This window comes from Agelaius tricolor, unplaced genomic scaffold (assembly GCF_023055355.1).
Source record: "Agelaius tricolor isolate 1412-34295 unplaced genomic scaffold, bAgeTri1.0.p SCAF_9, whole genome shotgun sequence".
Lineage (NCBI taxonomy): Eukaryota > Metazoa > Chordata > Aves > Passeriformes > Icteridae > Agelaius > Agelaius tricolor.
This window is the reverse complement of record NW_027269269.1, coordinates 8,663,688-8,684,226: the sequence shown is the minus strand read 5'-3', so window position 1 is coordinate 8,684,226 and position 20,539 is coordinate 8,663,688. Positions and strand designations below refer to the sequence as shown.

At 41.5% G+C, this 20,539-nt stretch overlaps 1 protein-coding gene across 1 annotated transcript; it reads right to left on the bottom strand.

Moving 5' to 3' along the window:
- Positions 1 to 2,243: 2,243 nt before the first annotated feature.
- On the bottom strand, positions 2,244 to 18,715 carry TMEM123 (transmembrane protein 123). The gene is made up of 6 exons (XM_071434195.1): positions 18,591 to 18,715; positions 13,715 to 13,783; positions 11,601 to 11,663; positions 6,735 to 6,929; positions 5,183 to 5,336; positions 2,244 to 4,090 (listed from the first exon to the last, which is right to left on the bottom strand). Exons 1-6 carry the CDS (start codon positions 18,652 to 18,654, stop codon positions 4,066 to 4,068), a joined length of 570 nt encoding a protein of 189 aa, XP_071290296.1. The 5' UTR covers positions 18,655 to 18,715; the 3' UTR covers positions 2,244 to 4,065.
- Between the last annotated feature and the right edge of the window lie 1,824 nt (positions 18,716 to 20,539).

The following is a 20,539-nucleotide window of genomic DNA, read 5'->3' as shown; positions in this document are numbered from 1 at the left end:
TACTGGCAGGCAGACTTTTTAAGCAATGCATTATTCTTTAGAACTATGCAGGGTGGAAGTTTTTCAGACACTGCAATTAACTACATATAAATCAGATGAGAGGATATTCAGGGCTTTAAAAAGTGCTCAGTGTCATTTGTGATGCCTGTGTGTATCTCCCTCAGGTCCTGCAACACAGCCCAATACTGAATGTTTGAATATCCCTTCAAATAGCAGCTTCAAACAGCACTGGCTCTCTGCACTAGGCACCTGAATATATTTGAGAAGTGGAAGAACTTGATCTAGAAACTAATGGGTAAAACTCTGTGACCTAGTTTTGGCAGGAAGGCTGATGTAGGTTATGACTCTGCCATGCCCCGCTGTAATGACTGGGTGCCCTGATTGATAATGCTGTGCATGTGATCACTTTTATGCTCTCCTTAAGACTAGTCCAAGAAAGCTCTAGCTAGGCTTCTCTGTAGCACATGGCAAACAACCCTGGCAAAAGGTTAAACCATGGGTAACAGCCTAGTGTTTCACTGGGAGAGGGTCAAGTGACTTCTGTCACTTGTGAACCAGCTGACCATGCTCGCACTTCATTCTGCATCAACTTCCTTCTTTGAAAGCTTTTTCCAGAGCTCTGTCTGGGTTAAACAATAAAAAAGCCCCTACCCCCAGCATCCTGTGCAGCTCTGCTGACTGAGCAGCTCAGGTTCTTGGACATCAGTGTTTCAGCCCCATGGCTTGTCAGGAGGTGACAGCGTGGGTTGCAAGGCTTAGAGGGTGTGGAGGATGTGCATCTCAGGATCGTTGGAGTTTAGTGGTCAGTCTTGCTGTGGGATACAGATAGAAGGAATATTGCATAGATCCTGTGTCTGGAACACAGCAGTATTCCCAGCTGGAGCACAACACTTTTGGAAATAACACAGCAGCTGTGAGGACCACCAGCTGGGACTCCTTCAGTGCTGTTTAGAAAATGCATTTACTTTCTCCACAGGTCCATTCTAATTCACTCTGCTTCCATATCACAGCTAAATTCTTAACCTCTTGAGTTCTCTAGGCAATTTCCAGTCTCTGATGCCTTCCACTTCACTTTTGGTAATACTGTCACATTGTTGTTTACATCTTTTTCAACAAAGCATATTAAGAATGCTACGTAACTTTTCAGGGCAAAAATGGAGTGGCATGAATAGGTAAGAGCTCTGAACAAAGAAGAAAGGTATGAAATATTTACAAAAGGATAATGTTCAAGTTACTAAATATTATCACAGCAACATGATCTTGCTTTAACAGTATGTTTTTGTTTTGTTTTTTTTTTTAATAAAAACACAAGTATAGCACTACATTTCCAGATTGCCTTGAAGCCTTTGATGCAGAGCCCCATCAAACCAATTAAGCTGGAAGTGCTATGATTTGGTACTGGAATACAGGATAAAGGAGAGCTGCATGAAAAGGAAAGACCTGTGGGATGAAGGCTGCAGCCCTGAGATGTGACTGTAAGGTTGACCTTGATGTGTTTGAAGGGCAAAAGTAACATTTATGAAAGCTAACCTAAACTGGCCATGTTCTGTAGTCAGTGAGTGACTCCCCCAGCCTGTAGTATTAAATAAAAACACTTTAACACGAAGCACAAACCCATGAATATGAAGGGTAAAATGTTTGCATAGGGGTTGTGTGAAAGAGCTGCAATAACGAATCAAATGCCGGCTTAAAAGGTGATCCTGTAAATGCAATTCCTTGATGTGTCAGCAGAGGGGCTCCTAAGGCAGTCAGAATTAGGAACTGCATTGCTCGGCCACCAGCACTGAAAGAAAACACACGCATAGTGGATGGACTAGAAATGATTGAATCATCTTTACAAGTATTAGTAAACTCAGTTAAGGAAGGGCTGAATGACCATAGCATCAGCTCCCTTTATAAATCAGTAAAAAAGCTGGGATTTCACTTCCTGTTGGAAAGCAAAGATAAAGTAAAATTCATCAATTGCACCGCCCTTTTTCTAGATTCCAAACACCTGAAAGGAGGTCTGGTTTTATGTTTGCACTGACACTTCTGAAGTCTTAAGCAAATACTTTTGCTTTACTAACAGTAGTAATTAGATTACAGAATAAATTAAAAATGATTGAACTAGGCAAAAATGAACTAGGTCTGGTATTCTAGCATTTAAAAGTATATATAGTGGATGCTCTTATGAAATGGTTATGACTCTGGAAAGGACTGAGGGAATTACAAAACCAGCTAATAAATTAAAAATTCAACTGAAATTAATGTTGTAACTCCAAAGATTTAATTTTATTTGTCTGTACAGCAGAGGTGAGACATCCCAGTAACTGAGTTGCACTTAACTACCTTAACTTCTACAAAGTAAGGAATTACAGTTCTATGAAAGAATTGTTTCCATAACTCTTCAAGTCAAATCCAGTAATATTCCACCAAACAATACAATTAAGAAAAAATATAAAAGTTTCTTCAAATCACTCTCTCTCCCCCGACCCTCAAACGCAGTAAAAAAATGAAACAGCCCTGTTACCCCCTTTTAGGTGAGTAGCTACTAAGATGACTCACTAGCCATGGTTTGCTAGAGTTGGCTGTGCCTTAGAAACACTTTTACTTATTCCATGTGAAAAAGGAAAAACCCCCATATAGCCACTTTAACACTGCATGTCAGAATAAACTATTGCTTAAGAAAATAATCTGTTCCAGAGTAGTTACATTTTCCCTGATGAGTTGTTCCCCAGCCCCCAACAGACCTGTGTGCAGTTCCCACTGTGACTTTCCTCACCTGTCACCATCTCCCCTGTGCCCAGCATGAGGGACTGGTGGCAGCAGTAACCAGGACAGTCAAAACTTACACACCAACCCTCTTCAACAGGGATGGGTCTAAAGTGAAGCCTGAGCACGACTGAACAATCATTCAGTGGCTTAAAGAGATGCAGGCCTGTGTTTCCTGATCCTTGTTCTAGTTTTCCTTACAGCAGTGGAAGTCAGGAGCCTATCTGCTGAAGTCAGCAGGTTTACCTGAGTGGTGACAGATTTACCTGCAGAAGTGACATGGGAACAGCACCAGCCATCCTGCACAGGACCCCCAGAGCATTTGAACCTTCAGCTAAAGGTATGCTCAGAGATGCCCCAGTGCCTTCAGCTGGGCTTTTGACCAGACCTCTGTTCATCTGTACAGCAGGACCGAGTTCTGAAAACAGCTGTAAAAATGCAGTTTATAGTCTGCTAAAATGCTGTCTTATAGGTTTTCCCTTCTTTATATAACTTTGAATTATTATCAAATGCTGCTAAAACACTGCAGACAGCTTCATAGCAATAAAAACCAAGAGCCAAGTGATTGCTACCTTCAACTTAAAAGCCAATTTTAGAATTTTTTTATATTTATAATGGCAAAATTACTTTTCTCCATTTGCATTAAATCTTCAATTGTGCAAGCTTCATTAGGACATGCTAGAAAAAAAGAAGCTTTTAGAGAAAAGGGTTATGGATGGATACTTCCACTCTGTCCATGTTTCCTGTGGCTACTCTCCTTATACAGCCTATTAAGGAAAGTGTCTGCAGCTCACTGGCAAGCTAATGACTGACATTTAGGAGTAATCATTATCATCTTCTATACAGTTATCTAACCACACCTCCTTTGAAGCCTATTAAAAATTAAGTGAGTTGCTCAAAACCTGAAATTTCTAAACTAACATTCACATCAAACTTCAAAATAAATACAATTTAATACAAAATTTTAGAAAAAAACCCCTGAACTTACTTAGAATCACATGGATGCAATTGCCTGTGCTAGTAATTAGCTATTTCAGAGAGCTCTGTGTGTACCTTAAAATGACTCAATATGTGATTTTCTCTAAATCTGGTTATGAGTACTGGAAAAAGAAAATACTGTCTCTACAAAGTGCTGAGTTCCTCTTACAAGAGCCAATGTAAAAATCAGGATGTTTAAAAGCTTCTCAACATTTTGCAGGATAACACCCAAGACAGGTTTAGAGACTGTGATAATCTTCATGAAAGAAACTCTTTCAGTAGTTAGAACAGCTGTGACAGGATGGGTTTCCAACACTGTCTTCTCTGAAGTCTCCTTTAAATGATGGCATCGTGTTCATCACTGTAACAGAAACACAGTAATTAACGTTCTGCACTACAAGGAACAGTCCACATGAGAAAGAGCCACCCAGATGCTGCTGAGAAGGTTATTTTGTGAGCACAGGATGCCTTGCTAGGAAGGAGTAAGGACACACTGATCTGGGAGTTACAGTCCTCTCTGAGCCAAGCCTGAATTTAGCTGAACAGTTTTGTTTTGTCAACACTCCTCCAGCTTCACTGGCCTCATTAACACCTTGTCTTTCACATGTCATTCATGCATTCTTACATCAGCTGTTGCTCAGGCCTGTTTATCCTATCTGTCCTACCTATACCAGTAGTAAAGTTAATCAAAGCTACTGCACGTGCTCAGCAGCAGGTTCCCTTTGTTTTGAAGATGCTGTTGATGTGAATTTTACAATACCCATTCATGAACACCACTTTGGGTAAAGGTGCAGCAGGGACTGGCTTCATTCCATGACCAGTAAGGAGGAGTTAAGATGGAGTGAAAAAAAGGCCTGAACACCAGTATCCCAACACTGTAATGACATCACCTCACTTAGAACAAGCTTCTTGACTGAGATGGATGACACTGAAGAGGAAAAGTAAAGCAACCTAGCTCTTTCACTAAATGTGGGTGAGTCCTGAAGCCTGGAGTAGAGCCGAACATAAATAATAGCAAGTGAGATGGTAACATAAGAAATTGGTAAGGATAAGAAACTTTGATTAGAATTCACTATACATTAATGGCAAGGGGGACAAAAACACCAAAGAATGAATAGACAAAGAGAGTCCAGGAGAAGGAAGAAATCTTGCAAACTGCAGGAAGTTTCAGTGAAATGTTAACTATTCATGGACTAGCCAAAAGACAAGGATCCTTCTAAAAAGAATAGAATTATTTTATATAATAGATGAGAGAAAAGAAAAACACACAGAATACAGGCATATGAAGAATGGCAAAAGTGGTGAAAGACAAAACATCAGAGTTAAATCTCTTAATGATACTAATATAATGTTCATTAAACAAATGTAACAGAGTTCATTCTACCCATTTGGTTTTTCTTTTCCCCCTCAAGAAAGTAATAAATGGCCAAGGGACAACCCCTGGGGAACTTACATGGTTCTGTACTGAATACCTCTTCTGGAGTGGTAAGTTTTGCATCCGATGTAGAGAATGACTAGGACTCCAAGAGTCAGCACAATGCCACCTACAAAACTGCCCACATCAAATCTGGATGTTTTGACTATGACAGCCTCTGATTTTGATGTGGCTGAAAAGAAGAAAACAAAAGGCACATTTTACAGAGCTTGCAAAATTGTGTTTGGAGGGACTACTCTACATCCTGCCCTCACCATTGATTTATCACCTAAAGACCCACTTAGACAAATTTAACCAAGATCAACTGACAAGACACAAGCCAAGCACACAAACGTAGGGCTCTGGTTTTAAGTGCCATCTTCTGGTGACATGGGCACAGCTAATCCAACTGCTTGCCATCTCTGCAAGACCAACTGCTCCTTCTCTCCACCTCCCTTTTTCCCCCTGCCTTTTCTCTCCCCCACTCTCCCCTCCTTCTACACATGGAGCTCCTGCTCTTCTTAGGCGAGTTCTAGTGTTTTTCATACCCTCCAAGAGCCAATTTAACTCACTAAGGTGGCCTGAGATGAACCCAAGCATAAAAGGAAGCTGCTTTCATTCAGATGAACATAACTGAGTCATCCTGCAAGAGGGGGTCCAACAGCCTCCAAGTCAGTCAGCGCAGTGGGAGCAGAACACTTGGTGGCAATGAGCTGTTGGGATTGCTTTACCTTGTCTCATGGAATTGTACCTTCACAGTCTCAAGTGAGATCAGCCCTGCAGCCCAACACAAACACTGACACAGACAACATGGCCTCAGATAAGCCACAGCTAGAACTGGTTACATCTGCTACAAACTCGCACCAGTCTGTGCCTGGTTCTATTTGTACTTGCTACATACAGAGAGTTACATGATCAACGTCAAGTTCTTCTGGTGACACCTTCACTCACCCAATGATGCTTCACTGATATGTGAGCACTCCTGATGTGTTCAGAAGTGCAAGCACAAAGTGATGGGAACACAGCCAAGTGCAAGGAAATACTGAATTCTGCACTCACTGCTTTTGTATTACCAGGTACAGTTAAACTGTATTTGACAACTTTTACATACTGGGTGACTCATGCACAGTCATGCTTTATTCTCTGTTAGGGTAACATTCATTACATTGCTAACAGAACTCAGTATTTTTACCAAGCCAGTAGACAAATTCTGAGATAAAGGTCAGCTGTGAAAAAGGAAGTATTAGAGATGAGTTCAAATAAATTGCAGAAAGGAGAGCTGACCAAACAGAAGCTGTATTCAAAATTGAGGCTTTCTCCTTTGCATTGCTGATCTCCTTGCTGGTGGCTGCTGGATAAGACCACTTGCATTTTTTTTTCTTTTCCCTAAATCTGTCAAGTCTCTCAGTAAGCGGAGTACTCAGAGCAACATTATCCAGCTTAGTAATGAATTCCCACTTTACTCTTGCTTTTTAGCATGGAAATGCCTTCTTTCTTCTTTTTTTTTTTACACTGCTGTAGAATGAACTGTTCTACAACCCATGTGAATGTGCATCCAAGCCTTTAAGAGCTTGCTGAAATGTGAACTCACCTGTTACAGAAGTGGAGGAAGTCTTAGAAGTGGTCACCACTGTAATGTTGCCTTTTGGCGATGTGACTGGCGAGGCTGTGGTGGCTGTCCCTGTCTGGCTGGTTTTGGTGGGCTGAGTTGTCAGGACCACAGACGTGGGGGTGGTGGTGTTGGGCTGACTGCTGCTGGTCACGTGAGTAGTACTGCTGGACACTCCTGGAAATTTTTGTGATACCACGCAGAAAAATTAATCAAAATAAACAACTGTACACTCATTGAGTAAGACCACATTTATCATGGCCAAAGACAATGACAGAGTAACAATGAAAATGCCACTGCATGGTGTCCAGGCTTGCATACAGACTCTCCTTTGGGAAGATCTGATTTCTGGGCCTCAAGGTCAAGAATTATTTAAAGGAAAGGCTATAAAGAAAACCTGGATAATATGGATAATATATGATGGGTTTTAGGTGAGTCAGCTTTTTTTTTTTTTTGGTAACACCAAGTTCCATAGAATCATGACTAACTTACAAGATGTTAAAATGCAATAAAATTCAAGAGTTACTTTTGATTTGAAGTGCCTACATTTTCAACAAAGCTTTTCTGGTAAGAACAGGGTTTGCACAAAAACACTATCCCCCAATTTCAGTAATGATTTAATCTTTCATTTGCTTTTGAATGAAACACTAGCATTACTAGGGTTCCATATACATTAAAATATACCACAGAGAATTCTGAATTTATGTGGTAGGGATAAAACATGATAAAATTTCTATTAAAGTAAATGTACTGCTTGAGTAATTTATTTAATCTTGCCAAAGTTAAAACAAAGGTGGGAATGCTTTTTCTCAAGTTTCATTGACGTAGTGTCTTTTACTTTACTTCTGCCTTACACTTCCCCTTCCCTCCTCAGAAAACACTAATGAACTGTTCAGAATAAAAATACCATTATACAAAACTCAAGAATAATAGAAATTGCTATTTATAGCAAAATCCTTAGAACTTTCATGGAAGGCAGCCAAACAGAATGATTGTAAGACAATTACTTATTTTTCTAAGAAGGAACTAACAAGAAACAAGAGTCTGTTATGCAACTAAACATTTCTCTAAGCAGGGAGTAGTATGCAAATAGCTTTTATGTATGAAAGAATTCTAGAGAGAAACAGCTCCTTTGCAGCTGTCTACTTCTGTAGTTTCTACAGCTTCACACAAGCTGGGCTCATTTTACACCCCTTGAAAACTTTTCAACATGGAATTTCAAATATCTAATCATATCTAATTATCGATTACCTAATCTATTCTATTATCTATCTAGATCTATTACCTAATTATATCCATGCTTTCTTGAAATTGTCTAAAAATAGAAAAATTGGAGGATAGTTTCATCTTAATTCTAGAGTAACTGTGATGCTCAATTTGTGCCTTTTTTTTATACAGCATTTAAAATGCTTCTGTAGAATAAAATTCTTGTTTGTGTAAAACATGAAGAACTACATACAAAACTGTCTTTGCTAAGATTTAAGTGTCACAGCTTCCAGTGCTGATATGAGTATCAAAAACTTAAAAAACTCATCAATATAACAATGTAAACATGCAGAAAGTAACTAGCCTACACAACGCTTCTGAGACATTTAGCATTAAAACTACTGAAATACCAAAATAGAGACTCCTTTGTAAATGTTATTTGTTTTCCTGTTCTTTAATGTTATAACTGTATTGTGCCATAAACCCAGAAAACCCTCTGAAATAAGTATCCATTGAGGTGGAACAACTGGAACACTGTATTAATTTGCTTACCTTGTTACAATTATGAAAATTCAGTTCCTCTGTGAAGCATGCATAAAATACATCAGATATAAAATTCAGGGCACGTTTTAATACTGACAGGTAAAACTCCCCAAAGGTACAATGATCCATAAATATCAAATGGTTCCTCATTGCAGGCAGCAAGCAAGGAAATGTCTACATGGAAACCAGACCTGGTATGTACATGAAACCACACCTGGTATGTACATTCCTAACATAAGCGATACCGAAAAAGGACAATCTGGATGCAAGTGTCAAGCAGTTTTCTCTGGGTTGTTTTTGAGCTGAGATTTCTGAGTGTCAAAGAGCCTTCTGTTTCTGAGCAATACAATGGCTAACTGTTAGATGTGTAACATTATAAAATGATGTTGCACCAAGCTGGTACTCATTCCAAGGGTACTAAATTACCCTATGGAACACCTGAGCCATGATGAAAAAAATCCAAACATCTATGAGGGATTTCAGCACATTTGCACATTACTTTTCCCCCCTCTCTTTTCTAGTAGCAAGCCTTCTTTTTTTTTACTTAATCAAGATTACAGCCCTTGGTGATGTAACTTTAACAGTAAAATCTGTCTAATTTCTAGACCTATCTTTCATAATGTATTTAGCATCAATCATTTCAAAACATCATTGGTAGGCCATCTGAGGCAGCTGGAGAATTTGGGAAGCTGACATGAATCAGGCATGAATCTGTTCTTCTCCATCTTTGAAAAATCTTACCTGTACTATTTTACAAACAGAGTGAAGATGAAAGAATATTTGCTAGCAAGATCTGTCCTTTTATCCTTTATTTCCCTAATTACTTTTCCCCCAAAAGATCAGCTGGGCATCATAAAACACTGCACTAAACAAACCTTGACTGCCTGAGTTATTTTTTATTATTTAAAAAGGATGCATGCCAGTAATATAGTTCAGGTTTATGATGCTTTGTTTTTAAGTGACAAGTATTTTACATAGTTTGCTACCTGTGTTTAAGTATTAAATAGCTATGCTATAATCATCAACTTAAAAAAATATATATACATAGCATATAGATTAGAATCCTTAGAGCACTAAAGGAGTAGTAGCATGTGCTGCTAACTCAACAAGAATGAGCACAAAACTTAAATTGTGTAAGCACTGTGCTAACATGCAAGATTATTATGGAATGCCCTTCCTAACATAAATACTTTCTCTTGCATGGAAAATGACTGAATGAAACAGACTTTGGCTTCCTTCATGAAGAGCTTCCTTCCCCCCCCCTGAAAAAATAACAGCAGAGACTTTAAGCAAAATTAAGTACATATACCCACTAGTCTTTATTCTGAAGAGGTTGAGACACATAACCAAAATACATGAACAGTGCATTAAAATCTACTACATTTCTAATGAGGGAAAAAAAGACAAAAGAAGGGGAATCACAAAACCTTGCAAAGCAAGGCACAGCTGTTAGGTTTATCCTGTCTAGCAGTAAAGGGCTCAGGCTTCTTTTTAGTGTTGTTATCCAAAACTAGTAAAACTCAGAGCTCTCCAAGAAACCCGCAAGGGCTAGAGCAGAAGTCAGAAGGAGCACAGGGTGGGTGAAACACTGGGCTTCACACACTTAGGGGATGGCCATAAGGCAACAAGGAGATTACAGAAATCCCTGGACTTTCCAAGTCAGACATGCTTGAACTGCTGCACTGCAGGCAATGGAATGAGACTGCACCACTTGCTTCCTATTAAAAGGAAGGTCTTTGCAAAGACCTTTGTAAAGACCTTTGGGGTTTTTTTATTTCCAGTGAGTATTTTATACTTAAATGAAAAAAACAAGCATCTTCTGAGTGTGCTAGCTCAGAGCTTATCTGGAAATTACAGAGACAAAATATAAGAGTTGTACTAGAAATGAAATTACTTTAGGATCAGCATAAAAGTCCACAAATACACAAAGCATCTTAAGCAGACAAAATATTTCTGCCCTGCTTTCACATGGCTCTTAGCACAAAGGAGCCCCAGATTCTAGCTTCTCTCAGATGTAATATTCTACCTGTGCACCACAGCCTAAACAACTGCATGACATTAACTTATATCCAGTCCTTACTAATGCAGTGAAAACTCTCTGTGCAAGTTCTTCCAGGAGATGAATGTTTTAACTCCCTTCTTTAACTTACTTACAGTTGTTTTGGCAGGTTGTGAAGGAAATACAGTAGTGCTAGAACAATGAAAACACCCTCATGACAAATTGTTCCACTTGACTGATACTGGCTTAAATGGCACTATTTTGTGCTGTGAGCTCTCTCTAAGGATTATTTTCTGAGGTATATTAGGTGCCACGAGGTTGTAGTGAGGTGAGCATCGGTATCTTCAACCATGTATCAAATGAAAGGACAAGAGGAAATGACTTCAAGTTGTGCCAGGGGATATTAGAAAAAAAAAATCACTGAAAGAATGGTTAGGCATTGGAATAAGTTGCCTCATGGGAGCTGGTGGAGTCACCATCTCTGGAAGTGCCCAAGAGAAGCCTGGATGTGGCACATGGGGACATGTGATTATGGCACATATTATGGCACATGATTATTTAGGGGTGATTATGGCAGTGCATAACTGATGGCTGGACAGATGATCTTGAAGCTCTCCTCCAACCTTGATGATCCTGTGATTCTGTGAGTCTTATGTTAAAGGAAATGGAGTCCTACTCTTGAAACTCAAGCTCCTAGGATTTCATTATACCCTAAATCTGTTTATTGTGAAATAACATTAAACAGATATGCACTGTTTGCATAACAACCTGTTCATCTTCATGAAAATGGAAGAAGCTTGCTTAAAGATGAAGAATAAACATTTAAAAAACCCAACTTCTTGCAATTCTTCCTCAAAGTTAAATTTTGATTCCTGTGTTTAAATGGCAACAGAAATATAATTATTAATGAAGTATGGTACCTAAATTTGAGAAACAATATAGCTTCTTTTCAGAGTTGTTTTACATGTTGCTTCCCAGCCTTAAAATGGTAACACCTATCTCAAATACCCACTTTTGATGGCCTGTTCTTTAGAATTTGGTATGATCAGGGTTAGGTTTGGAACTAACTTCTACATTCACAGTAATGAACAGATACATACCTCCTGTAGATGTTGCTGTAGTTTGTATGGATGATGCAGTGGCATTGGGTGAACTGCTATTGTCTTCAAGGAAAAAAAAAAGGCAACAAGAAAATCAGTATCATTCATTTTAATTTTAACAGACTATATTTAAGGTACCCACAACACAATACTGTCCTCAGGGTATCTGTGCTTGGAGACTACAGTTGGGAATACAGCAGGGAGTAGCCCATCCCAAAGCAGATGGATTTTATCCCTCTGCAAAATGCTTCCAGATCTCAGTGCAGCAAGAACAAAGTTAACACTGTATGCACAGCAGTGCCCAAATGGCTTGCATCTGATTCTTTACACATCCTCTGTTTGTTGTCTTTCACTTCTGTGTCATGTTTTATTCTGTTTCCTGCAAAATAGCCATACTGTCACTAATTTTCTTAACCTACTTATGCACTATGAGGGAAGACAGCTTTTTATTTTTATTCCTCTACTTCAGTTCCATTTTCTGTCTCTTGATCTTTTCTTTCATTTTGTTGCATCTCTGCTGCAAACTGGGATGATACTGGGAATATACTGCAGTCAAGAAGGGGCAGACAGATACTCTGAGAAACATCTTACTGCATACCTAAGTTCCCTACACAAAAAAGTCCCAAGAATGTACCAGTTTCCAGACATAAAATGCAACCCAGTCCTAGTGGTTTTGCCTTTCTCTCCTTTGTTTCACTTCTCCTTTTCCTGTTCTCTTTTTCTTGTCCCTCCTTCCTCCTTATAGTCCTCCTTCCTGCTTCTAGGCTTCTCAGGCACCCCCCCCACTCATTTCTCTCCACATTGCTGCATCCCTCTTCAGAGATTAAGTGTCCCTTCCTCCTGGCAAAGATCTACTGGGCTGTTCCTGGGAGTGTCACTGCCCATGCCTTCTCCCTTCATTCTGCAGTGTTGTGAATGCCCATTCAATGACCATTCTTTCCTCTGAAGTAAGTAATCTTTTACAGCACCCTCCAACACTGGCAGGGCTGTGTGCCTTGCAACAGCTCTGCTGCTTTTCAGCATGGCTGAAGAACAAAGTATAACCACAGAGATTAAGAGGAGAGCAACAGAGTTACTGCAATCAAGAAGTAGACCTACACCTATTTCCTCTGAATGGATCTGCAGTTCTTACCACTGGAAAAGTCTAGTCTAAAATTCTACATTATAAGCAAGGTCAGGTTAAGAACAAATGCACCAAATTTACATCTTCATACCAAAAAATGGTAGGAGGGGTGGAAATTACAGAGGGCATTATTTTGCTTTTTGTTTGGTATAATCACAGCCAAGTAGCCCCCCACACTGTGTACTGCACAATCAACCCTTACACTGACATAACTGGGACATTAAGTTGCAGATTTAACTGCCTTTGAGAAAGGGTCTATGATTGTACAATTACAAGCACATTCTTTCTTGCATATGTTGACTTTTATTCCAGCATAAGCCATGGATATGCCTGGGGTTAAATTTTTTCCACACAGGCCCAACACTGTAACCAGAACACATCTTTCAGTTTTCCCCAGGTTCTAAGTGCTTACTTTGACAACCCTGCGACAGCTCTGGATGGGGACTGCATGTTCATACAGGTAAAAAGGAGCCACATCTACTGCCTGGAATTTGGGTGTGAGTCAGTATTGCAATTCACACCAGACAGAGTGAGTTAATGAGCAGAGTATTGTTGGCCAACAGCAAATGAGATGACTGAAGTAATACCGGGCAAAAATGACTCAAATGAAAAAATGCCTTGCCTTTACATGAAGATCACTGAATTCTAATCTAGCACAATTCTTGGTTCTCCTTTTAACTGTAAATTCACGTTGCCAGGTGTTTCTAGTTCTATACACAATATTTTCCCATTTTACTTCTCCTCTCTCTGTTGCTCTGGGGTACCCAAGGATGAGAATTGAATTGGATTTTACCGTTCCCCTTAAATATCTTTAATTGTCCCAGAACAGATGTGGCAATCAGAGTACCTCCCTTCTGCCCTACAGCTGCTCACAATTCAGTAAAATAAAATAAAGGGCAAATTATTACAAGACAGTTTAAGGAACACAACAATGCATATTGCTTTTCTTGAAGATACTGAGGAACAGCAACAGAAATGTCAAAAGTATTACCTGGCAACCTACTGCCTGGAATTGGAGTAGTGCTGTTCACATCTTTAGTGCTGTTTGTCTCTTCATTACCTACAATAAAAAAAACACAGGAATAATAAGATTGTTTTAGGTGGAAGAAGAAAAATAGGTATAGCATCTGCCACTTGCTTTGGGCATATAAATGACTAATTTACCATGGACAGGAGTCAGTCATAATGATGATATAGAAGCATGTTAGCACAACAGCCTGCTCTGAGTGCATTAAAAGTGACATCATTTATACTACCCAACCACCAAATTAAACTCCTCCTATCCTTTATCTTCTCCATCATCCCCATCCCAAGTTTTCATCTTCCTTAAGATGAAATGAGACCAAAAGAGGAAAAAATCAGGCACATTCCTTCAGTAATAGCATCTGACCTAAATCACCTACAGCAGAAGAGAAAGAATTTCTCACTTCATTTCCTGTGAAGCTTGCCAGGCCTTTTCAGGCAGATAGGTGCTTCTGTGGCCCTAAACGGACAACATGATAACACAATGAGCTCCACTAAGAAGTTACATTATTCAGTTTGGGACTAAGGGCATGTTAATGCATCCACTGAGCATTTGGCAGGTGGGAAATGGGACTGAGAATGATCACACCTCCAAAGAAGTGATAAAATTTAAAGATAAACCACAGAGAATGAATAGATTGACATTATCACACATGCAAGAGGATCAGTCGTGGATTCTGCCTTCGACAACCAGTTTAGTTCTGATCACCTAATAGCATGTAAAAGACAAGCAAATAACCTGAACTGAATATCACAGAAATAGGGCATTTTCTCCATGCTTACAAAACCTTAGTCAAGGTCTCAAAATGGTGAAGTTTGCAAATACAAATGGCAAAATAACTCATTGTATCTCATCCCTACAATATCAAGACCGAGGGCAGCACTGCCAAGTATGTTACACTGTTTAATTAGAGAGATTAGGGGAAACAAACAAACAAAGGATAGGACACTGCTAAACTAAGCTTCCCCAGAGAGGACCCAATCCTGCAAAAACTGTTCTATATCCCCACATTAAACAATGATCTGATTGGGAAAGCTAAGCCACCACAAAACTGACACTACATCCTTCTTTAACAGCACACAATGGTTTTTTCTGCAGAGAAATTTTTTAACCAGTAGAAAGGGCTCAGTATATTACTGGTTGAAAGAGACAGGCAGGGAATAGAGGTGGAAGTAAAGGCAGGACTGTCTCAGGTTAGTTCAGATCAGCTTGGACTGCACATGTTGAAATATGTCAAGGACCTTATCCAGTTTAAAAGATGATTATTTTTTTCCTTAAACAAACCAAAACACTGGTAAGTTTCTTAGTTTGAATAACATGCACTGGCTCCAGAATATAAATACTCCTTAAATGGGGTTTTGCATAAGCATATTCCACATTGGAACACATCGCAGTGAATGGGACAAGGGAGATAAAAGAACATCTTAAAATGATACTATTCCCAAAGTGTTCTCTAGCCTGAGACTGTACTTGAATTTGAAGCTGCATGAATCACTGCAGTGGCAAGTAGGAGACTTCAACGGAGGCAGAAGGGACTCCTGGGTTAAGCAAAGCAAAAAGCACCACAGCTTTTATGCAGTGTTGGCTCTGACAAGTGGAACCTCTCATCCCAGACCACAGGCTTCACAGTTCAACTGTCCCAAAGCAAAACAGGCAGGGGTTCTGGTCTTCTCCAGGAAGCAGAAGTGCAAGGGTTAGAAATCCACACTGGCCCAGGTGTAGACACACATGGGCTTGCACAGGAAGGAAGGGGAGAGAGCCAGCAGCCAGCTGCAGCATCCTGTGCACGAGCAGAAGCAGAGCTCTTGGGGCCACAGCATCAGCTGCAACATCAGGCTTAAAAATCTTAAGCAGAAAAACTCTGTGCTGAGGTTTACTCTCCCTGTGACCCAGAAGAGAGAGGACAGAAAGAAAGGATCTCCTGTTTTCATTTTTCACAACTAAAAAGAACCAACACAAGGATATACCAAACTGAGAACTGGATCAGAGCACCACATACCGGAAAAGGACAGAGATGAGGGATCAACATGATTTTTGTCCAACAACCCTGTTTTGCTCTGTTTAAGGTCAGCACAGATACAGCTAAAAAAACACAGAACTGAGGCTGGCTGGGGTGTATCTGAAGGCAAGTGTGCTTCCTGTGAAAGCCCCTGTCAGAGTCTGGCATTTCAAGTGCTCTCAGGGCCTCTTGCGGTTTTGTTGCTCTAGTGCGTCAGAAGTCATGAAGCGGAGACAATTTGGATATGCAAACTTTCAAAAGGGCAAAAATCAGCCCAGTTATTCCAGCTTCATAGCTGGAATTGGGATTTTTGAAGTGGCAGAGACTGAAGATTTGTTCTTGTGTGGTAAACAAATACATACAGGGTGAGTGATAGGGATAGCTCCGATACCTGCTAAAAATGAAAAGGACAGGATGTTAAATGGATTTGATTTTGCCAGGTCCTGCAAAAATCAACACAGTGGATAACAGTCATTTGGAATCTGTAGTCTCCATCTTAGACACATAGCAAATTACTATGGCTGATCCCTGGTAGAAGGAACCTACACAAATGAAAGCCAATAGTCAGTCAACTACCTGCACGTGACAAAGGTCAATTTGTTCACTCCAACCGTTACATAAAAGACAAACTCATTTCTAAGGACTCACACACTTTATGTCTAGTGTAGCTAAACTTTATGCTGCAGAAATTGTTGGTATATGAACTCCCAATTTTACTAAGCACAGCTTTACTCATTTTGGGGACAAGGCAAAAGTCATATTTAAAACTCTCTCTGGGCATTTTCTCTTTTCAAGATTAATGCATAACAGGCACAGAGGGGAGTTTTATGCCCAAGTCATTCTGCTGTTGTTGGTTTAAAACCCCAAAAGCAGAAGCACTGATAATGTGCAGTCCATCAGAAAGGTCACCCACTTGCTCAGTAATCTCTAAGAAATCCAAATGAGGAAGAGCTGAGGTGCTGGAATGGTTAAAGCACATACCTTAGAGCAATATGAATATAAACTCTTCTAAGAGGATACACTAAAATCAAAATATCATGCCTGTTTTCAGGCCTGAAGGCTGCTGCTGCTGATGATTTTTTTTACTGTGAGTAGCTTTGTACAAAAGTAAGCTCTTGGAAGATGTCACTAGCTATCTTTTCTCAACACAACAGGAAGGGGGTGGGGGCCACTTCCTGCCTGGGAGAGGGGATTTTCCTTACTCAGGTACCAGGAAGCCAGATGGATTTTACATAACAGTGGGAAGGATTTTTTCTAAACCATATTATTTTGGTTAAATAACATTTTTTTCCACTGGCTTGACTGACACATAAAAATAAAACTGTCCAGCAGAGTAAAAGAGCAGCATTATATTGAAATAACCAGTCTGCACAAAAGTATTAACTGGAGTGAGACACATCTGCCACTTTCACTTTTTGCATATTGGAGTATTTGATGAGGTTCACACTTCCTCCTGTAGTGTTGATTAGATAATCACAAATGTCTGCTGAAATCAACACAATCTCAACAGTACTTTCTGGAAGTTTCTAAGTGGACAAAGGGGAAAAAAAAAAGCTATTTCAACAGATACATTAAACTGAGCCTTAAAAGGGCACAATTTCTTTCAACATATCACAACTGAGCTCCAGAGGAAGCTCACATACAGAGGAAGGACTACAACCGAGTTTGAGGAGTTACACGAGAGCACCCCTGCCCCAGGAGACTGCAGTGACTGTATTTTGAGTTAAATCACCACATGCACTCAGGAAACTCAGGAAGCAGCATGACAGAAGACAGATCAGTGCAATCTTATATCATGTGAAATGACAGGCTATTGTTGTTAAATGGAGGCCATAAGATCTTAGCAAAGCAATAAACAAGTTACCTGCTAGATCCTTTTAAAAAGAACTTGCCCTTCTTTTTAGAAGGGTAATTATAAAGCTGTTTACATTCCTCATTCTATTTTTTAAAAATCAATTTATATTACAACTTCACCGGATTAAACAACAGCATATTAACACTGCTGGACTGAGAATTCTCGGCAGTATTTACAGCAGGTTAATTCCAGTACCCATCATCTTTTGGCTTCTTTACTTTGGAAAATTGTGTGGCACCGTATGGGACACTTCAGTCTTCCGAAAAGGCAACTCCGGCAGCTCAGACGTTTCTCGGTTTATTTCATGCCTGTCAAGGCTGATCCCCTGACTGCGGTGTTCTGAGCCCGGGCACAAGGCTGTGCATTTGCTAGAACCGGCCACTACAACGGGGCACTGCTGCGAGCCCCTGCCAGGAGCGCGACAAAGCGCGGCGGCTGTGCCATCCGCACCGCCACTTGAGCCCGCAGCCCCTCGCCCCAAGCACAGCCCCAGAGAGCGCAGGGATCGGCCCTTCCCGACCCTGCCCCGGCCGGACTCTGCCGGGACGCTCCGGCTCCCGGGGGCGGAGCCGCGCCCGCGCATCCCTGCGGGCTCCCTGCGCTCCCCCAGCCCAAAGGCTGCTCGGGGGATCTTCTACCGTTGTTGTTTCTACTTAACAAACACCCCGAATGTTTCCAGCTCCTCCCCGTTTCTGTCACAGCTCCCGGCACGCCGGCCGGGCCACCTCGGCTCCCGCTCGGAAGCAGAGCGCCAGTGACCGCCGGCCCGGCCCGTCCCGTCCCGCTGCCGCGCCCCGGGGCGCTCGGGGGCAGCCAGGGCGCAACCCCAGCGCCGGCCCCGCTCCGGCCACCAGCGGCGGGACGAGGCCTGGGTGGGCCCAGCGGAGTTGTGGCAGCAGCCGCCAGGCAGAGCGGCTGCGAGGGGCGCAGGGCCAGCCCGTCCGCCCGCCCGGCTCGGCCCGGCCCGTCCCCCCGCGGGCGCTACTCACAGGAGCCGCGGGCGAGCAGCAGCAGCGCCCACAGGGCGCAGGAGGCGCCGCCGAGGAGCCACATGGCCGCGGAGGGGCCGCCGGAGCTCGCCGGGCGCGGTCTGCGCGGTGCCGGGTGAGGGGCGGGCCGGGGCGGGACCGCGGGGCGGGGGCCGGGCTGGGCATGGGCGCGGCGAGGGGGGACTCCTCTCTCTTTTCTCCCAGTATTTTGTGGCAGGCTGAGTGGCCGTAAGGGGAGGCTAGCAAGCGGAGAGATGTGTGCTTCACCAGGTGCTACAGAGGTGACACCCGAGTGGCGCTCTGTGAGCACCTGTGGAAGCAGGGCCGAGCTCCAGGAGCGCCGCCTGCGAACAGCGCTCACGGCTGGTGATGTCGGGCTGTTTTCCAAATACCATTCAACATCTGCCAGCAGAGCCTCAACTCCGTGGATTTATCTTCCTTGTTAATCATATCCACCTATCCAACACCTGGATTCACTGCACACGCCTTCCCGAGATGCCTGAAATTTCCCGATATGCTTGGAAAATTGTGAAACCGACTACAAAGGCGATGGGGGAAAGTGAAAGGGAACAATCATGTTGTTCAGTTCTTTCAATTTTTTCCTGAGAACTTCTAACATAAACGTGGTGATGGGAATTTATTTTTCGAAGGGAATTTGTCACTAGGTTCTTAAGAGTGAAAACAACTTGAAAAAGTAATTATCACAGGAAAGAACTATTTTTAATATTTTTAATGTGGATAATTAAGGATCAACAGCAAAGCCACAGTAGAATATTTTGCACGTACTACTACACTTATATTCGCTGCAGCACAACGGTGTTCCCATGTTGAGCCACCTTTCTGAGCCAGAGAGGGTGAAGTGTCTCACTGAGAGCTCACAGGCAGGTTGTGAAGCTGTACTCGGGTACTGTGTGAAACATAGCTCACTTCCCTGCAGGCAGATGTGTATTTACACTGTAAGTCTCAGCAAGAAAGTGGTGAATAGATATTTTATTCCTTTTTAATTCTAGCCTATTTAGGCCCCTCAGTCTGCATTCAGAGAAAATAGCTGTATGCATTATACTTCCAGCATTCACTTATGCCTTTGTTCTGCAGAGCTTCCTGTGTGGTTTTCATGACTAAGGTACCCAAGGATCAATATGCACCTTTTTACTGTGGATTTTCTGAGATGATCTTCCAAAGCTTTTCTTTATGATGGCTGTAGGACTAGTATCTCCAGCTAGCCTAATTCCAGAAAAGCTTAGAAATACTAGTAATCCATATGTTACTAAGTATAAGGGCTTATGGTTACAGAGGCAAAACTTACAGTGAGAAAAACAATAGTAATTTTTTAAACCAACATACATTTAGAGGATATATCTCTCCATATAAGATATATCCCTATCTTTAACGTATCTAGATCTTTCAGCTCTTGCACAACTCCAGTGACCACCAGGCTTAACCAGACTGGGAACAATTTATTTGGGAGCATCCTAATTAACATTGCTTAATTTAACTGCAGGAAAAGAGCAGTTAAGATAGATGGAACAAAGAGCAGTCATGGGATTGTGGGAGATAGGAGTGTAGCTAACCTAGAAGTGATGAGTTAGCAGGCACTGAGGCACAGTTGCACAATTGCACAGAATCTTTGCTGTGTAAAGGCAGAAGTGCTGGAAGTTCTTGTGTTGATTGCTTTGCGTAGTCTTGTTTCATTTTGGTGTTTGCTGTTCTGTGGGAGGTGAATTTCAAAGTGTTGGGGTAGCTGGAAGTTGTTCCTACACTGTGAAGGAAGCATTGTGTGAAAACTTAGTAGGAGTAATCGTACACTTTTGGTACATGGTGTAAATAATGATTTCCCATACAGATTCCCACATGAAGATACAAATGGTGAGAGGACTCTTTCCCCCCAGTTTTGTATGATATCCAATGGCAGGGAGCAGTGAGAATGAGTGCTGAGGGTAACCACAGGA